The sequence below is a fragment of the Balaenoptera ricei genome, chromosome 2 (genome assembly GCF_028023285.1).
Source record: "Balaenoptera ricei isolate mBalRic1 chromosome 2, mBalRic1.hap2, whole genome shotgun sequence".
NCBI lineage: Eukaryota > Metazoa > Chordata > Mammalia > Artiodactyla > Balaenopteridae > Balaenoptera > Balaenoptera ricei.
The window spans coordinates 172470702-172494695 of record NC_082640.1 but is presented as its reverse complement, the minus strand read 5'-3'; the positions used below and the strand labels follow the sequence as shown (position 1 = coordinate 172494695).

Sequence of the window (23994 nt, the reverse complement as noted above, 5' to 3'; positions counted from 1 at the left end):
AACCCACGCACCTATGGTCAACTAATCTATGACAAAGGAGGCAAAGATATACAATGGAGAAAAGACAGTCTCTTCAATAAGTGGTGCTGGGAAAACTGGACAGCTACATGTAAAAGAATGAAATTAGAATACTCCCTAACACCATACACAAAAATAAACTCAAAATGGATTAGAGACCTAAATATAAGACTGGACACTATAAAACTCTTAGAGGAAAACATAGGAAGAACACTCTTTGACATAAATCACAGCAAGATCTTTTTTGATCCACCTCCTAGAGTAATGGAAATAAAAACAAAAATAAACAAGTGGGACCTAATGAAACTTCAAAGCTTTTGCCCAGCAAAGGAAACCATAAACAAGACGAAAAGACAACGCTCAGAATGGGAGAAAATATTTGCAAATGAATCAACGGACAAAGGATTAATCTCCAAAATATATAAACAGCTCATTCAGCTCAATATCAAAGAAACAAACACCCCAATCCAAAAATGGGCAGAAGACCTAAATAGACATTTCTCCAAAGAAGACATACAGATGGCCACGAAGCACATGAAAAGATGCTCAACATCACTAATTATTAGAGAAATGCAAATCAAAACTACAATGAGGTATCACCTCACTCCTGTTAGAATGGGCATCATCAGAAAATCTACAAACAACAAATGCTGGAGAGGGTGTGGTGAAAAGGGAACCCTCTTGCACTGTTGGTGGGAATGTAAATTGATACAGCCACTATGGAGAACAATATGGAGGTTCCTTAAAAAACTAAAAATAGAATTACCATATGACCCAGCAATCCCACTACTGGGCATATACCCAGAGAAAACCGTAATTCAAAAAGACACATGCACCCGAATGTTCATTGCAGCACTATTTACAATAGCCAGGTCATGGAAGCAACCTAAATGCCCATCAACAGACGAATGGATAAAGAAAATGTGGTACATATATACAATGGAATATTACTCAGCCATAAAAAGGAACGAAATTGAGTCATTTGTTGAGACGTGGATGGATCTAGAGACTGTCATACAGAGTGAAGTAAGTCAGAAAGAGAAAAACAAATATCGTATATTAATGCATGTATGCGGAACCTAGAAAAATGGTACAGATGAGCCAGTTTGCAGGGCAGAAGTTGAGACACAGATGTAGAGAATGGACATATGGACACCAAGGGGGGAAAACTGCGGTGGGGTGGGGATGGTGGTGTGCTGAATTGGGCGATTGGGATTGACATGTATACACTGATGTGTATAAAACTGATGCCTAATAAGAACCTGCAGTATAAAAAAACAAACAAAACAACTAATACTAAACTTTCATTGGGTTATTTGTATGGAAATATGTTAATATAAATGTTTCAGACATTACATGAAATTTCTAAAAATCTTATATTTGTATTTGTATGGAAATATGTATGGAAATATGTTAATATAAATGTTTCAGACATTACATGAAATTTGTAAAAATCATATTTGTATTTGTATGGAAATATGTATGGAAATATGTTAATATAAATGTTTCAGACATTACATGAAATTACTAAAAATCTTATATTTGTACTTGTATGGAAATATGTATGGAAATATGTTAATATAAATGTTTCAGACATTACATGAAATTTCTAAAAATCTTATATGTTCTGGTATAATGTTATAAGTAATAATCCTAGTTATTACTTTAAAATGTATATCTCAGAAATAACTAATTTTCTTGTCAACTGCATTATTATGAACTGTCATCAAATCTTTAACCGTGGTCATTTTTAAGTCTTTTGTCATTTACAGACAGTTCTGGGTGTACTCTGATGATTTTGCAAATATGTTCCTATAAAAGGGTTTCATCTTCAAGAAATACATGGAAAAGACTCTGACAAGTACAGGTTTCTGGTAACGGACTGTACTGCTGAACTGAATGAATAAGCATTTTCAGAACTCTAATGAAAAACTGATGAACTCATAAAAGTGCTAACAAAAGATCAAGACGAAAAAAAAAATTAATTACATGGGACTGAGTGAACTGATGAGGATGAGTATAATTTTTGTGACTTTCTGTCTGAATTAAAAAAAAAAAAAAAAAAAAAAAAATTCCACAAGGACTCAGAGGCAAAGAATATACAAATCAATTTTCACTGCAAAGTAAAGGAGCTGTTACAGTGGAGGATTACTGGACTGAATGTCAATACTATGACATAGTATGAGTGTGTTTCACGTTTGGTAATTGCAATCATTGTTGCTTTTGTTGTGGTCATCCATGTACAATGCTTGGTGTCAGTCGATTTATCTCTTGTAAAAATAAAATACAGTGTGTGTGTGAAAAAAAAAAAAAAAAAAAAAAAAAAAGTTTGCACTGAACAATGACATGCAGACTTCCCTAGCCCATTTCTTTATTGGCTTGCTTTTTGAACACCTAATTACAACATTATTTGAGGAATCATAACCTATTTTTTAAATGTGTAAAAACCTACTGGTGCTTCATAAAGAGCTTAAGAAAATTATAGGCAGAAGAAAAGTAGATTATAGGCCATTATATGTTTAATGATATGCAAATGCTGTTAAACTAGAACATGATTTTATTACTGTTCTTTGGGGAAGAACAGATTTAAACAATTCAAAATAACAGATGTAAGTTTTTAGTGCTGAGATCTAACAATAATAAATTAGAAATGAAAGTCATACATATATTGAATTACATCTTGACTTTCATAGATTATAATTTCATCACAGTAGACAAAATTGCAAACTGCTTACAGCTCATATGTTTTATGTTTCTCTTCATGGGAAAGGTGGCTAGTATTTTCTTCAGTGGGTAAGTTAACTGAATTAGAACAAGTCATCAATGTTATACCCACGATCCTGCAGAAATTATATGATTTAGCCTACATTCTCTCACATGTAGACTGACCAATTTAACTGAATGGAAAAAAAAAATATTAGAATGACATAGGGAGTTTAAACCAAGTGAAATTATCTGATGGTTACTGAGCTTTCTAGAAAGCAGAGAAATAAATAATGCAAACTGAATTTCAGCATTTGCCCCCATTCATTTCCAATTCATAGGGAATCTTTCTTGTTTCTTGGATGGAAAAATGTCATTCTAAGCTCCTCTTTGCTTCTGGGGAGTGGCAGCTAGCCGTAAACTACAAGGTCCTGAATAGAACACGATCAACACCTAGTGGTCACAGACAAGTCTTGAGTGTGATTTTTCTTGGCCAGCAACAAGTGATGTCGTAAGAAAAGGATCTTTGGAAAAGAAGAGGAATCTTAGCTCCCACATCACTTTTCCCTCATCCAAGTTTGACCCGATGTTGCCATTGCCACCTTATTCCTGCAAACAAGGGGCATTCAGCTAATGCAACTAACAAATGTGACCATCACCCTGTCATGATGGGTAAGCTGTATGAAATGTGAAAGAATAAAAGAAATAATAGGGGTCAAAATTTTTTTTTAACTTGAATTGAATCAAGTGTTTATACCATGAACAAAGAATAAAACAGGACATCCCTGCTTTCGTTTAAATTAACCTTCTGTTATTTTCCCCCAAAGGTTGTCTGCCCAGGACATGTAAATAAAACATCCCAGTCAGAACTGGATTTTTCCAGAATAGTAGAGCAATGGAAACAATGCAGATACAAGTTTTCTTACCATGGCTTCCTTGGCAGCCACTTCTGGTTGAAGGAGAAACAAGGGAGGAGGGAAGGGGAGGGAAGAATCTCAACAGTGTCTCCCAGCTGCTGACTCAGTAAAGAAGAAAATAAAACACTCACGTGTGCATCATTTCAGAAGGCAAAGAGGCCGTATGTGTTCTACTTGTTGATATTAGACATATTGCAAAAGAGTACAAACATAGGTTAAAAGGTCCCAAGGAATTTTTGTTTGTTTGTTTTTGTGAGGTGAGGCAGGTTGTTGGAGTCTATGAATATGTGTTCTTTGTGTGTTGTAACATCTATTGGAGGAACAGACTTCTGATTCACAGCAGGGTCACCTGATGGACCTAGAAAAAGAAGTCTCTAATCACAAAGGCCTTTATGGGTCAGGGTGTTATTGCAGCTGATGTGTTTCCATAGCAACCTGTGGATGGGTTTCACCTGAAGAGAGGCCCACGCATAAATGACAGAATGATGACAGTGATGTCTGGGCAGAAAGGAAGCCCAGGGCAAGATAAACATGTTTTAAACAGAAATGCCTACACGCTATGTATCACAAATTCTGTTTTAAAATAGGTACTGTCTAGTTAAAAACAGGCGAAGTCAACAGAAGCAATTGGTAAATAACTACGTATTTGATCATAACATTAAGGATTGGAAATATAATTTCTTGGGGAGAACATTTAGCTTAAATTAAAAAGAGAAAAGGGAATAAATCAGGTCGGAGAGGCAAATTTTCTCAGGATGCTCGTAGGGAAGTGATGTTATGTAATTTGAACAAAATGAGGTGATTTTTTAAATGTCTTTTAACTTCTTCACCCATGAAGCTTCTCCCAGACTAGGTAGAGAAAATGGAGGTTTTAAAAAGCTGTTCTCAGTCTCTTCACTGACCTATCCAAGATGTCTAATTGAGTTCATTGAAATAAAAAATAACATTCTGAATAAGGAACAAAAGGTCAAAGACTTAAATTAAAAATGGATCTCTACCTGTTTATGGTGATGTACATAGCATGTGTCTCCTCAGAAATGTGAACTCCTAGAAGCAGGCACTATTGAGAATGTGGAAGCAACAATAAAGGCCCTTAAGTGACCGTAATGGACTTGTTGAACCATCTGGGAGAAGTAACCGTAGCAGTGGTGTGTGAGAGCCAGCCCCTACTAGCTCACGCTGCTATATTCCTACCCTCAGAGTGCCTCCAGGGACTGTTCTATCTTGTGGGTAGCTATCCACTAATCATGATGAAGATGAGAATAACCGATAATAATAAACATTTAGAAAACTCATCATAGTTTACAAAGTGTTTTCACATCTACTTGTTAAAAGCAAGTGATGCTACCGTTCCTGCTGTTTATAGAAACTGAGCCTGAGGGAGAACGTGAACATTTTTTGAGGTCAAACGGTTCATAAGTGGATAATTGCTGGTGTTCTAATCTAGGTCTTCTGACAAAGGCGTCCCAGGTAATAATAGCTACAAGGTCTTATTCCTTCCAGAAATCCTTTTAGTTTAATGGAGAACCTTAATCAGGAACCTATCAAGCCGTTCAAGACTGAAGGATTAACTTTCCAATGTTGGGATTGTCGATAATTTTAGATCACGTCTAGAGTGATTTGCCCTAAATCACATGAGCATCTTCCTAATGTGGGTTCTCCGTGGTTGGCCCTGCTTAAAGGTTTTGGCAGCCTGGTTCATTTTGGAACTTACTCAAATGTTAGATCAATGGTTTTGCTGTTAATTATTAAGTAGAACTTTCTTACTAAGGGGGCCACGAATTTGTATCTGCCACATCTCTTGATATAGCCAACTGAGGTCAAGTTCTAACCAGTTCTCTGTAATAGATCAGCTTAATTGCTATCTATATGACTTATTTTATTTCCAGAGGTATTAATTTATGAAATAACTCCCCTTCTCCTCCTTATTCTTATCTAAATCCAACGACTATCTTGAACAACTCTCCATGTACATATGTCTTTTGCATCCCTAAAGAAAGAAATGGTAGAAATGTCAAAAAAAAAAAAAAAAAAAAAAAAAAAGCATGAAGGAGGACAAGCAACTCTGGAGGGAAGTCGGTGTTTCTGGACTCAAGATGTGGCTCTGCTTCCGACGAACTGTGTGATCTCAGACAAGACAATCTGCATCTGAGTTTCCAACGCGGGCAAAATTGTTCCTGGATCTTTTACTTTCACACATATTCAATGTATGTGCTGCCAATAATTTATCAGGAAAGAATCGAACAGCCCAAACTATTTTAGTTCCTTTTCTTTTCATTGGTGTATCTTTAGCCTTTAAGTATGTATAAGTGTATCTCGGGGTGCCAGACTCAATCTATTAATTCTCCAGAAACTTTATGATGAGAAAAGTGCAAAGGACAGAGAAAGCACATAGGACCTCAAAGCAAGGTGGTTTTCTCTTGTGTACCCAAACTGTCAGTCATGGACAACTTTAATAGAAAACGGAGTCAGTTTGTGCACTAACTGATTTTTTTCAGTGTAAATCTAGAAATTCATTATTTGTCTTTTTTGTTATCAGATTTTTGTTTTCTAATATGAGGGCACAAATGATACCAAGACATTTGCTATCTGATCAATTTTGGGGACTAGAAGGAAAAGATAGGAAAGAGAAGGGAGAGAAGGAGAAAAGGAGAATAGTAGGATAAAAAAATCTTCGAAAATCTTAAATAATACTTGGGTTAAGAAAAATGTTTACCTGATGCCTACTTAAAACTAGGCAGAGTAATTTCTGTAATGAGAAAATATAAATATAAAAGAATATATTATATCAAGATTCTCTAAATACTCTGAACCCCCAAAGAAGTCTCTGAATGTAAGATTTAATTTAATAAATGTCTTTTTTGTTTATAGTATATCTTTTTGTCTGAACATTAAACTTCTAATAATTTCACCCATACTGTACTCAACAGCAAAGTTTGAAAGAATCAAAATTTTAAAAATTGTGATTTTAAAGAAAGTAAAAAGTTCTCTGATTAACTGAAAGAACTTTCACAAAGCTCATGTCCTTTATATCATGGATGAGGCCTTCAGACTCTCACTCAGAGACTATTTACTTTTATTTTGTCAAGAACACTTACAAGCTCAGTGGCTATGTTTCCAAACTGATATAAGCTTCAAAAGGCTTATGAGATCATTTCTGTTGTAACCCCAGTACTTACCACAAAACCTAGCACAGAGAGTGGGCTCAATAAATGTTTGTTAACTAATGAGAAGATTAGAAGCAGTATTTAGTAGTTGGTGTTGTTGGCTGGGAGAAATGATAGCCTGAGATCCATAGAAAGAGTGAGAAAAATCACAACAACCAGACACAAAGCTCACCAATTTAAAAACACACAGTCCCGTACATCTTACTAACCGCTGAGAGATTAGAGCACAGATACAAAAGCAACTGCCATTCTACAGTGATGATCCTGAGTCATTAGGAAAATATTCAACTTTGTTTAATTCTTGTTTAATAAAAGTCAGGGAGCTATAGAACGCACGTCTAAAATATTTCCATCAGAGAGGATTAAAATAGTCCCTCAGTGGGAACCTTTAGTCCCCTCTCTTGCTGAGATTTCCTTTTGAAAATATAATCTTGATGGTTTAATATTGCATATCTTTAAAAAAATAGACCTTGGTTCTATTCCAGGATGTCTAATTCCACAGTATCTTTTGTAGACATAGAAAGTATGCTTTTTCCTCGTCTTTTTGATTTATTAAGCTTCTCGGTAAAGACTCTGAATACATTCCACATATCCGATCTTCCTGTTTCAGTTACAAAACAGTACAGAATTGGATCAGCAACACAATTTAAACTTGTTAATGCAACTGTGATTCTATAGATTTTATAACTCTGCTTCCCAGGCTTGTTATGGTCAAACATATGTTCATCTAAGTTCATATCATGCTCTAAAACGCTGCGAATCAGCAACATCACATGAAAGGGAGTAAAACACAAGATAAAAGTCAACGTGATACTAACAAGTAGTTTTATGATTCTCTTCTTTTCCCTGTTTTCTGTGGCTTGATTTTGCTGCACAGCTTTGTAGACTTTCTGGTTGCAAGCCATTATGATGACCAAAGGTATCATATAGCCTACACACGTCCTAGCAAAGTTAAACCTGATTTGCCATTTCTCCAGAGGATATTTGTCGTAGCATAAAGTAAAGTTAGACTTTGTGGCATCACAATATTCAACAGCTGTTTCGTCTTCCCACAAAAGGACAGCATTGAAGATGGTCTCCAATATCCAGATGAAAAGGCTCACCATGAACGCACATCTTCTTGACCTTAGAAAAGAAAACATCAAAGGGTAGACAACTGCTAAATACCGATCAATCGCAATGCAGGTGAGGAAAGCTGTGCTACTGTAAAAGTTCATGTACATGAAGAAGGCACTCCATTTGCACAGGGCAGGAGAGAATGTCCAGTTGTCTTTATTCCAAGTATAATCAATCCATAGAGGGAGAGTTAAGGCATACAGCAGATCCGATAAGGATAAACTGAAGAGATAAATGCCTAATTCATTTTCCTTCTTTGCTTGCAGAAAAGACACACATAGAGAACCGATGTTGGCTGGAATGCTGACTATTACCACAAAGATGTAAACAATTGGAAACAAATAGTGATCCAAGTCATGCTGTTCTTCAATACATGTGCTGTTCATTTTTTCTTTTTTAGGTGCTGATTTTATATTCGTTCTTAGACAGTAAGTAGCAAAATAAGTCTTGCCTCTTGGTAGTTTGTTTTCAACACCTAACTCTCTTTTACTAAGATTTCTTCAGTTTTCCTTTGCTTTCAAAAGTTCTGATTGATTCATCAATGGTCTTAAAGGATGAATGGAGATCAATTTTCACACAGATATCGATGGCTGGAAGTCAGGATCCAGCCTCCTGGCAGTTACTAAAGCGATCAGTCGATTTTAATGTGCAGAAGTCCATGTGCTTATTCTCACAGCCTGCTGATGAAGAACCCTGGAGGATTCGCCACATTATCCATCAGTTTTCATAGAATGCTGTCTTCAGTTTGGTTTTCTTCACGAAACTCAGAGGAGATTGGTGCAAACGTGACTATATAAGGCTTTATTTTCACAAAGGTTGACATCTCTTTTTAAAATGCCTTCGTTTCTGTAATGAAAGACAAACTAGAATAGTTTGGATGCTTAAAAGAGACATCATGATTTTTGAAACAATCTTATTTTATTTCATTTATTGAGGATATCAAAATGCGTTAAATTGCATACAATGAAGGTGTTTAAAAAGGGAAAATTGTCTAATTGACTTCAGTAAATGAAATCAGGCTGAGATATTTGACCTTTTTCAAATAAGGATTATCCAAGGGATGCTAGGTTAGAGAGAATTATGTTTCTCACTAGACACAATCTAAGCACACAAAACTAAAGTTAAAAGTCATTTTAGAAGCTAATTTTAAAAAAGATGGCGAATTCAGTTATTTGTTTGTAATCAGTAAATGCATTTGAGTATATGGTAAACTGTATGATTATAGGACTTCAAATTTTTTATTTCATATGCAATCTATGTATAAGGCACTTATTTTCAAAATATGCTTATTAGCCAAGAAAAAGTTGTCACAAGAAGTTTGATAAAGTGAAGCACTTAAAGATGTAACAGCTTGCTGAAACTTTGTAAATAATTAGACAACACTACCTCATTTGTTTCTCCTTTGCTTTCTTTGTGGGCTAATTTACTTTAACTTTCTCGTACTCTTGTGAAAGAGAGGGCAGAATGTGCTCCATTCTGGGTAAAATCTTGTGATCATCAGTTTCTACATCTATACCTGATTGTTTACTAGGTTCGTTTTTTAAAAACGTCTGATGTACATTCATGCAGGAACAGAGAATCCATCCTTCTCTCCATATTGGAATAGAGAAATACTATCTTTATTCCTCTGCTAGTGAGGCCTGTTGGTGCTTTGGATGATTTATTTGAGGGGAATCTTCACAGAAAGCTTTGTAGAGTCACCATGTAGGGGAAGGAAGACATGTCCTCTTCCTGTGTGCTGTGAGGCCTACAGGACCTCAAAACTGCCCCCTTCCAAGTGTTGATAAGCCCTTAGCACAAAAGAGACCCGCCACCACAAGGCACCAGTATTCTGCTGGGAGATTAAACCATATCCAGAGCCCACAGGATATGTCATTCTTAACACAAAATGGAGAACTAAAATTCCTGAAATCACCTAGTTTTTCCACACCTAAAAATATGAATAAACAGCCTTTTATTTTTATTTTTTTAATTTTTATTGGAATATAGTTGATTTACAAATGTTGTGTTAGTTTCAGGTGTACAGCAAAGTGAATCAGTTATACGCATACATATAGCCACTCTTTTTTTTTTTTAAGATTCTTTTCCCATATAGGCCATTACAAAGTATTGAGTAGAGTTCCCTGTGCTATACGGCAGGTTTTTATTAGTTATCTATTTTATATATAGTAGTGTTTATATGCCAATCCCAATCTCCCAATTTATCCCTTCCCCTCTTAAACAGCCTTTAAATAAATAGGGAAACCTTCCAGAGTGGAAAAAACGGAAGCAGGAGCTAAGATCAGAGAGGTAAGTGAGCAGTAAAGCTCTGGGTACCCTAAGGCATACGTGGATCTGGAGGAACTAACTAGAGCTTTGACTGCAGAGAACCAGTGACAGAGCATGGGCCAGTGATAAAGCATGGGCCAGTGACAGAGCATGAGCCAGTGGCAGAGCATGGGCCAGTGACAGAGCATGGATCAGTGGCAGGGCATGGGCCAGTGACAGAGCATGGGCCAGTGGCAGAGCATGGGCCAGTGGCAGAGCATGGGCCGGTGATAGAGCATGGGCCCACACAGGTAGCAAGGGGTCCTCGACATCCCACTCATGCTGGGATCCAGGAGCCTCAGCCATCAAAATAAACAAAATAAAATAACAAACTTTACAGATATTTGCAGACAGACAGCAGGGAAAGTTGGCAAGTTCCCTGTCTTAGCTTTGTTTCTGTGAGGAGCTATCATAAAAAAAAACAATCCCTGAGTACTCATGGCCTCTGGCTGTCCTCACTTGGGAATGGGGTCTGAGTCTATACTATTAATCCGGTTCCATAAACTTCAGGCCAATAGTGAATTAATATTGGATCTATGCGCTCAACTTCACTAGTCGTCAGAAATCTGCGAACTAAAACCACAGAGAGATACAACTACACACCCACCAGAATAAACGAAATGAAAAAGACAGCAAATACCAAGTCTTAGTGAGGAGGTAGAGCACCTGGAACTCTCATATACTGTTGGCTAGAAAACTGTTTGGCTCTTATGCAAATCATGTGGTTCAGCAACTCTACTTCTAGGTATATGCTCAACAGGAATACATGCATGTGGTTCCCAAAAGACGTATGGTAGAATTAGAATGTTCACAGTAGCACTATTTGTAATATTCCCCAACTGGAATGCCTATTAGCATTAAGAGAGGTAAATAGATTGTGGTATATTAACACAATTAAAATCTATACACTAATGAAAATGAACAAATTATTGTTACATGCAATAACATGGTTGAGGCTCAGAAACAATGCAGAGGGATAGAAAAAGGCAGGCAGAAAGGGTACATATTATTTGATTAAGAACCAGGTAGTGTTAATCTATGCTGTCAGAAATCAGGGTAGCAATCCATTTACTGAGGGCTTTCTGTGTGCTGGACTCCATGTAAAATGGCGTGCATATTTATTATAATTTATGTTTTACTGTAATTCTGTGCTGTTTATTACAATCTTATATTACAAAGAAGAATTGAGCCACATATTAGGCAATTAGCCCCATATTGCCTGTCTAATCTTGGTAGAACTTGGCTGCAATCCTAGGTTTAACTCTAAAGCCTCTTGACTCAACTATTTTGTCTTCTGCCTTTTACATAAAAATACCTTAGACGTCTGAGGTATTTTTGCAACAGCACAGACTGGCTTTGTTGAAAAGGAAGAGAATATTTTCTACTTTCCACCTAAATAGTAGCACTGATGGATTAGTACAGGTCTTTCAACTATAATAGCTCTTCTAATTAAAGAAAATGACGTGAATGAAAATTTCTGCAAACTAGATATAAAATAATCAACCCTACATTTTCTAAAAGACGTCACTTTTATGTTCTCTATTAAACTGCGTGGACTCTAAATAAACTTGTGAAAATCATAACCTTACATCATGTCTCACACTCTGACAATGTGTCCTTATGTTTCCGTATATCTGTCAACACATTTTCTTTGGAAGGTTAAACATGTTCCTTTTCAGTAATTTATATAATGGATAAGGCAACAATTTTATTTAGGCTTTTATTTTTCCTGTACTTGATTTTAGAAACAGATGGCTAAAAAGGAGCAAATATCCTGCTACCACGGGGGGCGGGGGGCGGGGAGGAGAAGATCTCCCAGTTTTTTGAGTCAGGAGGCTGAATTTTGAAGGGTCTATTGTTTAGATCAGGAAACATCTGTGAATTGTTTTAAAGCCGAAATTAATTATCTTTCACCACTCACAATGTGGTAATGAAAAAAATGTAAATAAGACCAATTGGAAGTGGGAAGAACCATCATGCATTCCCTTTCTTCTCAACAAAGCCCACCTACATTGTTGCAAACAACCATGTAGAATGTCATATTAAACATTTAGTTGTTATAAAAAAACAGAGAAAGAGGAGTCAGGTGGCTGTTATCTTTTGGGGGTGTGTGGGTGGGTGAGTGATGACAGGAAGAGGGCACCAGGAGGACTTCTGAGAACTGGGTAACGTTTTGTTTCTTGATATGAGTGTTGATGCCATGAACAAGTTCAGTCTGTAAAAATGTATCATGCTGTACACTTAGGATATGTTCCTTTTTTCTGCATGCAGGTTATATTGCAATTAAGGTTAAAAAGTGAAATCAAAAGGCTATGTGAGATGAGATGTAAAGAATCTTGACAATTAACATCTGAATAACCTGCAGATAGAGCATATATGTCTTCCTAAGAAATGATATGATTTCACTTCTTTCCTGACATATAAAAAGTAATTTATAGAAACACAACAAAACAAACAATAAACAACTTAAATAATCTGAAAATAAATTCACCCACAATAAAAGTTTACCATATGAAAGAATAAGTATTCTAGGCACGTGGAGGAAGTAAATACAAATCATGCCTTGAGGAAAGCTCCCTCAACCCAGGCTTTAAAGAATTCTCACAGATCGCGTTCTAACAAATATGAGCTGATTAAAACACCCCAACCCTAAACACACTCGCTTTTAAAAATAGATGGATAAAAAGAACAAATATCCTGTTACCACACTAGAAGAAAACACACACATACACTTACACACATACATACAGAAATTAGCTGCTATGTGTGAGATTCAGCAAAAGCAAGAAAGAAGAGTACTAGATCCACAAAAGCTTTAGAGATAAAATTAATAGATATATAACACAAAACAAGTACGTTTAATACATTTAAAGAAATAAAAGAAGGAATCTGAACACATGAGTAAGGATCAAGAGACTATAAAAGATGACTAGGCATACTTTTTAAAAGGTTGAAATAGACCTTTCAGAAATAAAAAATACAATAATTTAAAATTAAAAATTAACACAGGGGGCTTCCCTGGTGGCGCAGTGGTTGAGAATCTGCCTGCCAATGCAGGGGACACGGGTTCAAGCCCTGGTCTGGGAAGATCCCACATGCCACGGAGCAACTGGGCCCGTGAGCCACAACTACTGAGCCTGCGCGTCTGGAGCCTGTGCTCCGCAACAAGAGAGGCCGCGACGGTGAGAGGCCCGCGCACCGCGATGAAGAGTGGTCCCCACTTGCCTCAACTATAGAAAGCCCTCGCACAGAAACGAAGACTCAACACAGTCATAAATAAATAAATAAATAAATAAATAAAAGAACGTGAATTTCTTTAAAAAAAAAAAAAAATTAACACAGGGGCTCACCAACTGCCTAGCTCCAGCTGAGGAGAAAATTAGTATATTGTAAGATAGAGCTAAAGAAATAACACAAAATTGTCAGAGTGTTAAAGAGATGGGAAAATACCACAGAGACATGGAGGATAAAGTGAAAAGGTCAGCATATGTATAATTGAAGTTCATAAGGACAGAAGAGAGAAAGTAAGGGAGAGGCGATATTAGAAAAGATGCTGACTGAGAGATGGCATCCTCAGACTTATGAAGCTCAGCAAACCCCAAATAAGATTAGAAACAAACAAACAGAGATGGAAATCTATACTTAGTCACATTGCAATCAAGCTGCAGATCACCAAAGACCAAGGAACAAAAGAGCCAGAGAGAAAAAATGGACTACCTACAAAGGATGAAATTTCGACCGACAAAGACATTTTCAACAATGATAACATAAACCAGAAGACAGTGGATTGATACTTGCAAATTGTTATGAAAATATATGTCATCCTATAATTGTATACCCAACAGAACTAAATTTCAAAATGAGAGCACGAATAAGGATATTTTAAGATAAACTACCACTGAGAACATTGACCCCCAAAATCCTCATTAAAGAGACTTCTAAAGAACGTAAGCGAAGAAGGAAAATGACACTCAAAAAATGTCTGAGATGCACAAAATGGAAAAAGCTACAGAGGGTGGAACTCTGATGGTTACGCAACATCACGTCTATCACTAGACTCATGCGTCTGGGGAAGAACACTTAAACCATGAAAATATTCTTCCTTAGAAGGAGGACTGGGAGAGCTGGGTGATGAGCAGGAAGGTGCCCCTTCCTGCTTTGTCCATGTTACTCCACAAATACTCATCTTAAAAAAAAAAAAGATAAGAAGGGTCAAATGGAAAAATAGTTTTGAGAGGACTTACAAAATTCTCAGTGGAATAAATTTCTTTCTCTGTAGAAATATTTCCTGCCTTAACTAAAACAACCATAAGACTGAATGGTTTAACGAAGCAGATACTGGGTGTCTTCTGGGTTGGGCAACAGAGGCAGTGTTTCTGGAGGCTTGTGGTTACATGTGTGACTCCAGGGCTCTGGAGACTCAAAGGCTCTCAGCAGCTCTTGGGGGATTTGTGACCATATGTGTTCCTTCACCTCTGTAAGTTTCAATTTTCACAGGTGTTAGATAGCAACCATTTCATAGAATTCTTGTGAGGATGAAATAACACATGAAGCTCAGTACCTAGCACATGGTAAGCCTTCATGACATGTTAACTGATATTGTTCTAATGACAACACTGGTAGTCTGTGTTGTCCCTTACATTTCCTGAAAGCAGATCATGTTTGGCCATCTAGCCAGAGCATAGCAGAGAAATCACAGGCACTCAGAATATAATTTATATAATAACATTTCACATATGATACCAAACGCTGCAGAGGAGAGCTGTTAAATTAATTTGTGTGAATCTGAGATTTTAACAGAATACATAATTCTTATTATTCATACATCTTTTCAGATATTACTTTGATCGCTTTAATCATATTTTGAGAAAACTGTTTTTAGATCCAGTGCTGAGAAATTTGGATAAGTTTTTAATTCTGATTTTAATTTTTACCTGATGCCCAAAGAAGATAATCCACAGCTCCTAAAACAGTACCAACCATTGACGACAATGATCAGAAGATAAAATGTTATAGGAAACATTTGCCTTCATTTATCAGTTGAATAGCTACTTATTAAGACTCTACTGTGTGTCAATGTGATAGTCATCTATTAAGAATTATTAATTAATTAATACATACTAGAAATATTATTAATTAATACTGGAAATATTATTTTCAAATTTCACATAGTTTCTGATGGTATAAAAACATATCACTAGACCTTTATACTGATGAGGAAGTGGTGCTAGATAGCTCTACAGCCAGGAGTTGGTACATTTCTTCCCAAACCACTTAATTTTCATTTTGCCAATATACTGTTTCCTGTAGGGGAAATGGAGCATAAACATTCTTCTTTTATATTTTGATAGTGTTACCTATTTCTAAATGTAAATTTTGACATCCTTTACTACTGCTCAAAGTAGAGAAACCATGTGTCATCCTCATTTCTCCCTGTCTTATAATACTTTGCATGACCACATTTATAGAGCCCATACTAGAAAAAATGTTGCAAATATTACTGACAATCATTCAAAAGTATGTTATCTACTTAAAGTCTTATTTTTTAATCTTACACTTACCCATGTTTCTTGGGATGATGATTTTCTTGACCGAGGAGCCAGATAAATCTGCTTGCACCCAGAAGAGAAACCAACATTATTGAGGGGACAGGAAATTGCACTCATATTTCGTCACAAACCAATGAGGAAGCAGCATCTTAATGAGAAGCTTGTACATTATCCAAATTTGAGCAACAGAAGTCTCCTAAGTATTTTAAAAGATGTTTTATGTATTATTTACTGTAGTATAATTTTTATTACTCACTCTTCTCTTTGCATCTTAATTACAATTATATACTGATACTATATGTGCTTTATTTGATAGAATATGTACTAGAATCTCATTCATTCATTCACTCCCTCCCTCACTCATTTATCTGTCAACACATATATCTATCCTCCTCTCCTAAGAGACCACTGTGCTGGGAGATATATAGGACCTGGCCCTAACCCATAAGGAGCTTATCACTTAGTGAAGGAGAAAGCACTAATAACCGCAATGCGATGGTAAAAATGGATAAATACTCCAAGAGAGGTACAAAAAGATAGGATGAGTCGTTGGATGTGTGGAATAGGAGAGGATGTTGTAGATGGAATCAGGGTGATCAACATCCTGGGAGAAAAACAACAGGGAGAGAATGCAGATGTGTGTATAAAGAGCATGTGCATTGCTTAATGGCATGATGGTGGCGTCAAGGTAGCCAACTAGGTAAAAGTTTTTTATTTTTGTTTTTGTTTTTTTTAAAAGGGATTATATATTAGCTGTATAGTATTTTATTGTAGGACCATTTTCTCCTTTGATTTTCCTCTTGGAAGAGAAGATTCCATCAGAAATTGCTAAACCGTGCTAAAGCCACTTGAACTAACTGGCTTAGGCAAATCAATAATTTTATGAGACTTGAACATTTATTTGAGAAAGACATGGGATGTTACAATGAAAATTCACTTAGTATAGTGACGCTTTGACAGTTGTTGCCAAATCTGTAAGTGATTTAATGTGAAGTGAAATTAGCTCCTGGAAATTTTGAGATATAAAAAAGCCAGAGACATCACTTTTGAACCTTGCCTTAATAAACTTTTATTACACATGAAGGGGAAATTTTTACTTTATAAGGACAGAATTAATTTGGGATGGCAAAATTTAACTTCATTTTTAAAACTGTAATCATGACAATTTGAGCCCGCCTTTGTAAAAGGACATTAGAAGTTCCTGTTGGTAGGGTTTTTAAAATTTCTCCCCAGAACTGGAAAAGATGATCTCATGATATAACCAAGACTTTTAACCTTGAGGTTATTCAGGATGTAACGAGTGTAATGGGTTTCCTATACTTCCTTTGTAGGTCTTTTATTGAAAGTGATAAATGTAATCATTTAGATTTATAAAGTACATTTGCAAAGTAATTTAGCATATAGGAACTTAAAAATTCAGTATGCTTTCTATTTTTACTGAAATAATAAAAATTTTAAGTACAATGTAGAAAATTAATAGTAAGACAAGCCTTAAAAAAAAAATGAAAGCAATGATTTCAGTTTACTCGTCACTCTAATCCAAAATTCTCATTTTTGTTTGGTTTTGCACATCCACTCATCTGTGGCTTCTATACATGGGTGTCTCATGACACTCACAATTTCTTATTTTACCTAAATAGACTATACTTCTGCTTTTAGGGAAATGGCATCTTAATATCCACATCAGATTTTTATGTATTTTGCTCTTCAAAAGAAAAAAAGGATGTTGTTAAAAAACCCAGGAAACGCAAACTTTCACTTCTGATTAATTAGCAGAAAAATTGTGGCTACCCTATGCTGAAACTTTGTCAGTTCCACATAATAAGACACTTAAGAACCTTTAATAACTCTGCTTCTTATTTAGTCCAGAATATTTGACAATACTGTATTTTCAACTACAGAGCCAGCTGATGAAGAGATGGAAATTTCAGAGCGTTGAGTCTCTGACATTTAAACAACTCCAAGGTGAGAAAAAGCCAACTAGCAGCATTCAGAATACTACCTTGAGGGGTTTGGTGTTCCTGGCATGTCGGTATCTGGTTTTCTGAGGCCACAGAATGGACCCCCAACACTGGCCCGTGGCAGGGCACTTGGGCTGCCCATGGGGAAAAGGGGAAGCGAATGTGGTCCTGCTCGGCTCCAACTTCTCCGTGGGGCAGACAGTGGAAGAACCTAATCTGCTGACGAAGGGTCCTTTGCATCAAAAGTTTCCACTTGCTGCAATTTCACTAGTTAAAGCAGTGACTAAACATGGCAGGGGACATTCTGAAATACTGATTTATTTCCCCAGCCTTACTTCCTTTTACCCCATCCCTATTCCCCCACACACTCGATTAGCCATTTTGCATTTATTGCCTCAAGAGAAGGAATTCTTGGCAGAAAAATATGGGGTTGGGAGGAGAAGACAATCCTAGGCTTAGAGTTTCAAAAGATTCATGCAACTCAGGAGAATGAAAAAGACTGAGGTGCAGACAATCTGCTTGGAAGAATATCTGTTGAGCTAAAGCAAAGCTTCCGGCCCCCAAGAACAGATAAAAGGTTTTGCCTGCTGGCGGGGCTGGGGCTTAGGGTTGTGAGAAAGGAAGTCACGAGAGTTCAGATGTGGTGGCCTGACACAGGGACACTGCATCCTGAATGCCTGTACCCTCTCCCTGCAATTCCTGAGGTGGGGGTGGGGTGACAGTCACTCTGATGAACTGCATGATGTGGGGAGGAGGGTGATCTCGTCTCTCATGTCCAGGGTGAAGTCCAGATAGGAGGCTGTCTCCGGACTACACGTGTGAGAGGCCTGAGACAGCCTTACCACATTCCCCTGTGCCCAGCACAGTGCTGGTCAGGGCACATGAGGGGCGCACAGAAGTGATGCAAGGCCTCAGCCCACCTCATGGTGCTTCCAATGGCCCAGTGTGTCACAGAAGAAGCCTTGTCCCCGTTGATGGGGGACAACCCAGGTGAGTCCTGCATGGGCTAACTACTGAGGACCAGAAGGGAATGAGGACGTCTCACGAGAGGCCAGCATGCACAGAGGGCAGCCTTGAGAATTGGGGGTTGAGCTAAACCTCTCCAGCCTTAGCTACATACAAACTCCCTGGATCCTAGATGGTGTTATGGGCTGACTTGCATCCCCTTACCTCTCTGCCAAAATCCATATGTTGAGGTCTTAATCCCTGGTACCTCATAATGTGACTGTACTTGGAGTTAGGCTCTTTAAAAAGATGATTAAGTTAAAATAAAACTGTTAGCATGGGTCCTGATGCAATCTGATCGGTGGTGTCCTTATAAGAAGAGGAGATTTGGACACACAAAGAGACACCAGGGATGCGCATGCACAGAGGAAAGACCAGGTGAGGACAGAGAGAGTAGGTAGACATCTGCACGCCAAGGAGAGAGACCTCAGAAGAAACCAACCCTACTGACACCTTGGTTTTGGACTTCCAGCCTCTAGAACTGTGAGAAAATAAATTTCTGTTGGTTACACCACCCAGTCTGTGGTGTTTTGTAATGGCAGCCCTAGCAAAGTACACACAGGCAGAATCCAGAGGAAGAAGAGGTAGGATCCTGAATTGACTGTGATTAAGTGCCCACCAGTTTGGTAGAATGGGGTATTGAAATGGAATTTTAGTTGAGTTACAGAAAGATAAAGAATATTTTATTTCTTGCATCTCTGATTATGGCCTGAGATTGGAATCCACTTCATGTGTTTGACCTAAAAGGTGTAATTCAACAAATATTTATTAAGCCTTTGAATAGGACTACTGAGCAAAAATATTTTTCTCATTACTTGTCAAGGGGCCTAAAATGTAACGATTAGGTGACTTTTATTTTGGGGGGGTCTTGAAACTTTTACCAGCAAGCTTCCTTTCTAAAGATGTAAATATATTCCTTGTGTTGGGGGGGGGTGGAATATTAAGTTGTCAGATAAAACCTTACTTGGCTTCTACATCATGGCAAAGCTCCCTGAGATCCATTTACATCAATGGTTCTCCAAGTGTGCTTCTTGGATTAGCAGCGTCAATGTCACCTCTGAACATTTGAGAATTAAAGTTCTCAGTCTCACCCCAGGCCCAGGGAATCAGAAGCTCTGGGGCTGGAGTTCAGTGATGTGCGTTATAAAAAGCACTCCAAGTAGTTTTGATGCTCCAAAAATTTTTTTTTTTTAAGGAACAAAGTTATTTTTTACAATAAATTTATTTATTTATTTATTTATTTATTTATTTATTTATGGCTGTGTTGGGTCTTCGCTGCTGCGTGAGGGCTTCCTCTAGTTGAGGCGAGCAGGGGCTACTCTTTGTTGCGGTGCGCAGGCTTCTCATTGCGGTGGTTTCTCTTGTTGCGGAGCACAGGCTCTAGGCGTGCGGGCTTCAGTAGTTGTGCCACGTGGGCTCAGATGCCCCAAAGTTTGAGAACAACTGGTGTACAGGATGGTTGCCTGGGTAAGAGACTGGGGAGGTGGGTGGTAGAGAGGCAGGGAGAACAGAACCTCTAAAAAGGGAAGAGTATGGAAACACTTTATGTTCAAATTCTTGCTTGGTTTTGGTACTTTAACCCTGTCAGAAAGGAAGAAATTTTTCTCTACCCTTCTATGTTCCTCTGGCTGGTCCAAGAATGAAATTGACATGAGACAGATTAACAGGAGAAAATAAAACAAAAATTTAATAGCATGTATGCATGGGAGAGGCCCAGGAAGACTGAGTAACTCACTAAAATGGCTGAAATCCTCACCTTAAGTATTATCTTCAGTTAAAGACAAAAGAGGATGTTGGGGGTAGTTGTTCAGGACTGCAAAAGGGAGGAAGGCAATTCATGTGGAGATGGAAAAGCAAATGTTTGGTAAACAAATGTTTGCTGGGTCGTGCAGAGACAATGGGGCACAGAGAGGACTCTGATCTCTAGGCTCTGCTGAGTTTCCCCCATCACACTTAGTCCGTATTTGCAGATATCTCTGGTGATAGCTCTAATCTGGGAACAGGCCCTTTATCCAAATTCCCTTAGACAGTTAAGGGGGGAGGTAGCAAGAAAAACTTCCCAAGTCTTCTGTTTCTTAAAAATAGTCAGTCTAAATCAATCCTCATACCAAAGAGACACATTTTGGGGTGGCAGATTTTGTTCCCCTACAGCCCTATTATCCCTTCATCAGTATTTAAATTCCATTCAGCATCATTGTACCATTAGTTCACTTGGCTCTGTCCTTTTCAAAAAAGTTGAGCTAATACAGCCTCTCATTTCAGACTTGTAAATGATTTTAACTTAAAGCTTAAGTCAGAACGTAAGTATAGTAACAGTTAAAATGGAGATATGTTATCAAACTAAGGACTAGAGTCTTTAATATCTTAAATACCTTTTCAGAAGATCTAATATGTATTTCATGATGTCTGTAAATTACATAAATGCCTTTTAATGCCTTTGTTATACTCATTTATTGAAATAACCAAATTTAAGAAGATTAACTCCAAATAGTTTCCTCTGATGTACTGCGGATGTGCAGACTGCTGATTAGCTTAATTTTTAAAGTCAGGATAATAAGTGTAAGTCCTTGTGGAATTATCTGTTGAGTTTGCTTATGGTAGAGATAACCAGCTAATCATTTAAGATTTAGGATCCAAAAAATATTTCATGAATTTAGGTTTAACCAAGACATGCACTAATATTTAAGGAGGTTCAATCCAAAGGATAGGGCAGAGAAGCAGAAATGATTGGCAAAAAATTGAGTCAACTGGGGCAGAGGGGCTAGGGACAGACAGGAGGGAGGATCTGAAGCCAGCTTAAGTGTTGTGGGTTCTACGGCATCTGGACTGGGGAAGGCAGGTTCTGTTACCCAAAGCTGTGGGTCATACCAGAATCCATAGAATGAGCAGAGCAGAGCAGAGATTATAGTGAAAATCCAAGAGTGATAGGAATACCTGTCATTTTACAGAAAATAATGCTAGAGTCTTTATTTTCCTTGGTGCTTTTTTAGAGGATGCTAAAGTATCTTTGCAAATGTGCAGTAATTGAGTAAATCCCTTATGTCATTTTATCGTACTCATTCTATGAATAAGCCCACAAAATATTAGTTACTGCAATATTTAATACTACATCATATGAGTGGTTTGCTGACATGCATCATGGGTAAGTGTTGTGATTTTAAAATATGTTCACAAATTCCTTGGCACTCCTCCTTTCAAGAGGTGGAGCCCTATTTCCCTCCCCTGGAGTGTGGGCTAGACTAAATGACTCATTCCTAGCAAATAAAGCAGAAATGATGGTGCACTATTTTGGAGACTACGTCAGAATAATCCTGTGAATTCCTCCTCCTGCTCTCTTTCTCTCTGCTCACTTGGTCTTGAGGGACGCCAGCTGCCCTGTCGTGAGAAAAGGTCCACGTGGTGGGGATCTGAGTGAGCCAACAGTACTGAGTAACCATCTTGGAAGTACATCTTCAAGCCTCCAGATAATTACAGCTCCTGCTAACATCCCTACTGTAACCTCACTAGGGATCCTGAGCTAGAACCACTCAGTGAAGGTGATCCTGAATTCCCGACCCACAGAAACTGAGAGATACTAAATATTTGTTGCTTTCAGCTACTGAACTTTGGATACTTTGTGACACAGGAACAGATAACAAATTCAGTATATATATTATTGAATTGATGTGAATGTTGGGACATGGAGACTGGGTGCCAGTAGTCCGATGTAGACATAAATTATGAACTTGGGATTAATTCAGGCAAGTGTCAGTATTCAAGAAATTTTCCCTTTTTATAACCAAAATACTCTGTTAACTCTCTGGGTTTATGGCATATACTTAACTCATTTTAAACAAAATTTCCTAATAATCATGGTTACTTATTGCTGATTAAAAGACTACTGTCTGAAAAAAAAAAGAAATTTTAATCCTATGGTTTAGACATGCAAGCAGTACAGACAGACAGTAGGCTTATAAGTCATCTCAGGCTGTCATGACAAAATACCATAGACTGGGAGGTTTCAACAGTAGAAGCCTTGATTTTCTCATACTTCTGGAGGCTGGAAGTCCAAGATCAAGGTATTTGCCATTCAGTTTCTGGTAGGGGATCTTTTTCTGTCTTGCAGACAGCCGTCTTCTCACTGTGTTCTCACATGGTGGAGGTGGTGGGGTAGAAGGGATGAAGTGAGAGAGAGAGGATGCGAGGGCAGGGGGAGGGGGGAGAGAGAGCCCGCAAGAGCGCACTCTGGTGTCTCTTCTTATAAGGACCCTAATCTTATTGTATCAGGGCCCCATCCTTATGATCTCATTTAACTTTAATCACCTCCTTATAGTTTCTATCTCCAAATCCAGTCACAATGGAGGTTAGGACTTCAACATATGAATTTTAGAGGGAAACAATTTAGCCAGTAATCAAAGTCTGAGATGGGGTGGGAAAGCAGGTTGTTGTCCAAATTATCCTCTCCTGAGGTTGGGGAGAAGTGCAGTGAGTGGGGGATGGAAACCAAACAGCATCTGAGGCTTCCTTGGGGTCAGAATGCAGGAGGGGGAGGTCTTTCATCCAAACTGTTGGTGTCAAAATCAATTAAGCAAAGTGAGAAGCCTGGGCTGCTGAAGTAGCCTGTGACTGGAGGGAGAGAGCCCAAAACAATACTGACAGTCAGAGTATGGAGACAGGAGTCGGAAATCTAGGGAGGAAGATCACAGCAGTGAATGTAGAACAAATACTGGTAGGTAATTCTTACAAATAGGCATGAATGCACATAGTGGGGTTATGTTTGCTGCAGGCTGGTGCCTGGGACGACTGGCCACTACTGTTCTGTTTCTCCCTGCAGGACACCTCTGACACCCAGTGTGTGTGGGTTTTCCTTCCAGCAACAACCAGTTCTCCAGTACTCCAGACACCAGCTAGATGTCCTCCAATTTAGTTCAATTCTGACACTAATTACCTGGAGTAAGCACCAGATTCCACAAGGTAAGAGCTCCGTCCCACAGGACTGTTTCCACTTCAGATGCCGGTCACAAGACCTCAGTCTCCAGTACTTCGGACCAACTGGCTGTAATCTGGGGGTTCCCACAACCCCCTCCTCAGGTTCAATAATTTGCCAGAATGGCTCTCGGAACTCAGGAAAGCATTTAACTGACATTTACCAGTTTGTTATAACTGAACCACTGTTAGATATTGTTACAAGCTGAGTTTTGTCCGCCTCAAATTCGTATGTTGAAGCTCTAACCCCAGTACCTCAGAATGTGACTGTATTTGGAGATAGGGC

The 23994-nt window shown here is 38.0% G+C and overlaps 1 protein-coding gene across 1 annotated transcript; it reads right to left on the bottom strand.

The window, feature by feature from the left end:
- Window positions 1-7281: 7281 nt before the first annotated feature.
- On the bottom strand, window positions 7282-8350 carry GPR65 (G protein-coupled receptor 65). The gene has a single exon (XM_059915810.1). The coding sequence runs from the start codon at window positions 8305-8307 to the stop codon at window positions 7282-7284; it is 1026 nt and encodes a 341-aa protein (XP_059771793.1). The 5' UTR covers window positions 8308-8350.
- Between the last annotated feature and the right edge of the window lie 15644 nt (window positions 8351-23994).